Source organism: Osmerus eperlanus, chromosome 3 (assembly GCF_963692335.1).
Source record: "Osmerus eperlanus chromosome 3, fOsmEpe2.1, whole genome shotgun sequence".
Lineage (NCBI taxonomy): Eukaryota > Metazoa > Chordata > Actinopteri > Osmeriformes > Osmeridae > Osmerus > Osmerus eperlanus.
This window is the reverse complement of record NC_085020.1, coordinates 9,169,522-9,174,958: the sequence shown is the minus strand read 5'-3', so window position 1 is coordinate 9,174,958 and position 5,437 is coordinate 9,169,522. Positions and strand designations below refer to the sequence as shown.

The window sequence follows — 5,437 nt, the reverse complement described above, 5'->3', positions numbered from 1 at the left end:
TGAGAAACACAATAGGCCCCACACCAGGGCCTTCCACACAGAGAAATGTACAGCCTGGAGCAGGTGGGCTGATCCACTAGACACAACAGGGTTCTTCTATTGTTCGACACCATACATGACTCTACTGTTTGTTCGAGGCTATTGTCCCCTCACCGTATGAGAGCAGGAGTGTGCTCTGCTCTCTCCTGTTGACTTAATCACCTCACCTTTCACTTCTCCAGATAGGCGAATGAGCTGGGGAGTCTGAGACTGATTGGTGGAAGGAAAGTCTTTCTGAGAGAAAGGGGAGTGGCCAGACACCGGCAGAACCTGATTTCCCTGGGAAGTGAAGAAGTTGTTCTGTGAGTGTAACAGTCTTGACTAACTGTTGTACTTGGAGGTGTAACCCGGAAAACACTCACACACTAATGTGTGGCTGTGGCAAGGAGTAGAGAGTTTGAAGAAACTGAAGGATGATCTGAGGAGCAAATATTTAGCAAGAGGACTTTATTTGAACAAGGAATATTTGACTCATGGATTGGATCAAGTGCTTGTTCTATTCCTGGTCAACTCTGAATAGGGGCAGCCTCTAAAAAAAGCAACTTCACAGTCAACCAACAATCATAAGGTAAATATAATAAAACAAATAATCAAACTGTTGTTATCCAACCGTTTCTCAGTAGATTCAAAGCTCGTACACCGTTTGATAAATTTAATGTGAAAGTGTAAAGTATGAAGTGAAGAAGAAAACTAATAAGTAGTAAATACACACTGTGAAAACAGCTAATGAAGAAATAACTCTCCGTAACTACATCTACTGATGGAACAGCCCATTTAGCTGTTCCCTTTTTAGGCTGTGCACCTGCATTGAGGGGAGAAATGTCAACACAGGCAGTTCTCTCGTAAAATCTCTGACAGGTGAATTCATGGGATCATATGAACAGAGCCAAGTTGTGGCTGGGAACTGCTATGGGTTTGTCCCTGCCTTAGTTTTCAACTGAAAATCAAGTCACACTGCACCTTAACTGAGTTGAGCAATTTTGTAAACAGCTCTCCTTGTAGGACACACAGAAAAGGGAGGGGGAAACAGTTGGAAGGAGAGTGAGAAAGAGGGAAAGAGAGAGGGAAAGTGGGTTCAGAATGTTGTTGGTCTACCCACCATGTTGGTCTCAAATCCTAGTATTACCATGGCTAAGGTCTCAGGGCTGAGAACAATGACCACAGTTATATTCATAAGCTCTGCCTGTGAGGAGATTGTAATAGTTACACCACACACAAACACGTACCTAACTGTTTTTATTCTGTCTTTCTATTCAAAATCCATCGGGTTATGAAATAGTTTGCATTTGCAGCATTTCATTCCAGCCCAACACTATCTCTACCGCACCCGAACATCAGTCCCACATGGTTAGGGTCATTTATGTTAAGCCACAACACAAGGGGAAGTAACTGTGACCTCAGAAGGAACCTCAGTCTCTTTGTAACAAAAGCACATCTAATCTCTAGCACCCTGCTTTACAGAACTGTTTTCAACTGGAGATTACCAGGCTTCTCATAGATTTGCTGTGTGGGCTACATTTATGACTTCGAGAAACTGCTTTGACATATTTCAAATGTTTTCAATATTCATCGGCCACAGCGCCACAACAAGTCTGGTTTAATTCCAAACTGCGGAGGGATCTGTCAGAGTGGGAGTGTATCAGAAGGTCGCCGCTCTGAGGGTAATCATTATTTCAGAGACAGACTCTGGTGAAGGGAAATGCCTCAACGCTCAAACATAAACAACACAACTTCTCATGGGAAAAAAAGCTGAACTTGATTCACTGATGTCAGAGATAAACTCTGCTACCCATCTATCTCTCCCAGGCCTGGTACAAATGGAGCTACACAGCGGACCAAAGGCTAACAGCCATAGACATCCTTAATCATTGTTGACAATATACACATTCATCATGAATGATGGTGTAAATAAACAATGACTAAGCATTGGCTCTGAGTTGACATGCGAGAATACAGTCCGTAGCCTAAACTTGAGTTCATATTGTGCACTCAAGGAATTGAATGCCAACTCTGGCCAAAATCAAGACTTAACAGTTGAATTTAAGAAGGATCTAACCTTATATCTACCTCACTACAGGGCTTAAAAAGCGGTAAAACTCAGAGACAAATCGTCTGGTCCCACCAGGATACCTCTTTGTTGAGACTGTGTCCTCTGGAGCGAGCTCCACCAGAAGGACTCTGCTGAGAGACTGTGTCCTCTGGAGCCAGCTCCACTAGAAGGACTCTGTTGAGAGACTGTGTTCTTTGGAGCGAGCTCCACCAGGAGGACTTTGCTGAGAGACTGTGTCCTCTGGAGCGAGCTCCACCAGGAGGACTCTGCTGAGAGACTGTGTCCTCTGGAGCGAGCTCCACCAGGAGGACTCTGCTGAGAGACTGTGTCCTCTGGAGCGAGCTCCACCAGGAGGACTCTGCTGAGAGACTGTGTCCTCTGGAGCGAGCTCCACCAAGGCATTGACATGAGGGACCGTCTGGCAGAGCTTCGCCAGAGGGCCCAGGAGTTCCGACAGGCTGGCAGTGAGAAGGACCACAGCCCGTTCCCAGGGGAGGACGAAACAGAGGACCCAGGGCTCGGGGTCATGGCTCCCCAGGCGGTAATGTTCGAAGAGGAACCCGTCCTGGAAAACTTCCTGTCCGAGGCCCAGCACATCCGTGACAACCTCACCGAGCTGGAGACGGAAGTGAGTAAAGTCTCCATGCAGCAGCACGCACGAGACACGCAGAAGTCACTTGATTGTGATCTCCTCTCCTTTCTCTCCAGGTGCTGAAGTTCAGCCAGCAGCAGAAGAGCCTGGTGGCCACCATGCGTCGCTTCAGTGTGATGAAGAAGGAGAGCGGTGTGACACGGGACATCAAGCTGCAGGCTGAGAGTCTACATCGACGTCTAGAAGCCCTCTCCAAGCAGGCAGAACGCACAGAGGCACAGCACGGGCCGGCTGCAGCCGTGACACGAATCCAACAGTCCCAAAATGCAGCACTGCATAGACGCTTCCAACAGGTTGGCTTGCATGGCAATTACAGAACAATTTTGACTAGAGGGATTGGATCATCAACAGCGTATTTAGCATGCATGAACCCACAATTGTTAACAGTTCCCTTACACTCTAGTTTTTCCTGAAAAGTCCAAGTTGAATTTGCTATCGTTCGTGCTCAAAGGTGATGCGCCAGTACAACGACAGCCTGCTGACCAAGCAGGAGCGGTGTAAACACTTCATCGTTCGGCAGCTGGAGGTGTCTGGACGTGTGGTCACTGAGGAGGAAGTAGATGAAATGGTCGCTACGGGGAAGTGGGATGTCTTCAACGAGAATTTGCTGAACGATGCCAAGATAACCAGAACACAGCTGTCTGAAATCGAACAACGTCATAAGGTACTGCAGGACTAATCGGGATAAAGCGTTACTGATGGTCTATTTACCCAACTTAAAAACGCTTATCCTATAAATAAGAAGCCACTTTCATGGATAACTTGAAATTATTCCTTGGGAAATAGACTTTGTATCAATGAGCCTAATATAACTTATTTCACTAACAGCCCCATCTTACTGTGTCCCCCTCAACCAGGAGCTACTGAACCTGGAGAGCAACATGAAGGAGCTGAAGGAGCTGTTCATGGATGTGTTCCTGCTGGTGGAGGAGCAGGGGGGCTACATCGACCACATCCAGACCAACGTAGAGAAGACCCAGGACTACGTGGTGGTCACCAATGAGAAGTTCAAGCTGGCCGCCAGGTACAAGAAGAAGAACCCACTGAGGCAGCTCTGCTGCTGCTGTTGTCCACCCTGGAAGTGCTGCCTGTAGGGAATATCCAACCGTTGCTCCTAAAGTTTCTCCTCATTGTAAATGGTTGCTGTGAGCCAGGCTCACACAAGTTGGGGATGTTCAGAAAGGCTGGACATCCCCGCCGTAGGGTTGTTGTGGACAGACCATTAGGCCCCCGAGCCAGGAACGGAGTAGAGGACTACTGGACCAGAGATGCAGTAGGGTGCTGACAGTGGTCAGAAGTGTAAGTCAGATGAGAAGAAATCAGTCTTCACAGAGGATACTGGACTCAGAGAGACTGTGCATATGACATTTTCAGTCTTTCTAAACTGTTCGGTAAAAACAATTGATGGGGGACAACAAGGACAAGAGGCTAAAACGTCTTTGTTGATTGCTCAGCAAACAAAATGGTTCATTCCATGTTATACAGTAGAAGTCCATGATCTTGAAATGCAAATCTTTTTCAGAAATTGTATTGTATGATTACAGTAATAAAAAAAGCATATATGGCACATTATAGCAAATATTAAAAAAATATTACACTTTTTTTTGCCATACATGTGCACACTTTTGGAGGTTTTTAATCTCAAACCAGCCATTTACTCGGTTTTTGTGACCATTCTCATGAGACATTTCACTATTTCAAAAATTATAAAGAAAGTGTTGTTCTTTGGCAAGATGTGCTTCTTAAAAGATTAAATCATTGTCACATTTCATCAAGTGGTCCACATATTAGAAAATCTTTTCAAACCGATAGGAATACTCATGCATACATGACTGACATTCTGTTTCAGTTAAACTGTGTTTAAACGTGTTTCAGTCTTACCTTGATACTATCGTTTCCCTTTGAATGATGCAAAAAGGTGATAGCAGCGACAAACATGATGGAAGACGTTGCCTTGGGAAAGTGTCAAGTGCTGATGAAACACTAAGGACGGATATACAATACAGGGTGTATAAAATCAGTCACTAGATAGGAACATCATTTTACCATCCATACACAGGGTTTTGAGGGTGAAGGCCCAGATCAGACAGTCTTAGTCCAGACCAGCATATTTAGCACAGCCTGGTCATCTCCCGTGTGTGTTTGTGTGTCTGACTTTGTGACCCAGGTGTCTGGTGTCAGAACAAACACCATAGGTGAACTGGGTGTGCAATGGACTGTAAACTTGTTTGGCTGAAATTAGAAGACAGTTTGAGAGCTCTTTATGCAGAAGGGCTGCAGGGCAAAGGAATAATGTTACCTTGGTAACAGGTGAGTCAGAAAAACAATATCGTAACAATCAGTGGAATCTTGCACCCAGGACTGTGAACATGCACCACATACAGTTCCTCTCATATCTGAATCACAAAACATAAGCCAAAAACATTTTCAACAAATACATGCTTTATATATTTCCCCAAACAACACCATGAAATGTTACCAGTTACAATAATACCTGCAAGTAAGAGGAAAGTCTTCTTACAGTTTTATAAACACCTTAGGGATGCCACCAAGTGGCCACTGGTGGTAGTCATCCACCTAGAAGGCCCTGACACCAGGGCCACCTGGCAGGAGAGAGAACTGACCAGCAGATGGCACTGGTGTCAAACGATTGTGTGTCAGGACGCTTAAGTGAAGATGACTGTCGAGCTCTCTTT

At 45.4% G+C, this 5,437-nt stretch overlaps 1 protein-coding gene across 2 annotated transcripts; it reads left to right on the top strand.

The window, feature by feature from the left end:
- The first annotated feature begins 341 nt into the window (after nucleotides 1-341).
- On the top strand, nucleotides 342-4,454 carry stx19 (syntaxin 19). Of its 2 annotated transcripts, XM_062457046.1 has the most exons (6): nucleotides 342-607; nucleotides 1,319-1,386; nucleotides 2,117-2,717; nucleotides 2,798-3,034; nucleotides 3,193-3,405; nucleotides 3,599-4,454. In XM_062457046.1, exons 3-6 carry the CDS (start codon nucleotides 2,496-2,498, stop codon nucleotides 3,833-3,835), a joined length of 909 nt encoding a protein of 302 aa, XP_062313030.1. In that variant the 5' UTR covers nucleotides 342-607; nucleotides 1,319-1,386; nucleotides 2,117-2,495; the 3' UTR covers nucleotides 3,836-4,454. The 2 variants fall into 2 exon arrangements, with proteins under 2 accessions (XP_062313030.1, XP_062313029.1); XM_062457045.1 differs by lacking the exon at nucleotides 1,319-1,386.
- The last annotated feature ends 983 nt before the right edge of the window (nucleotides 4,455-5,437 follow it).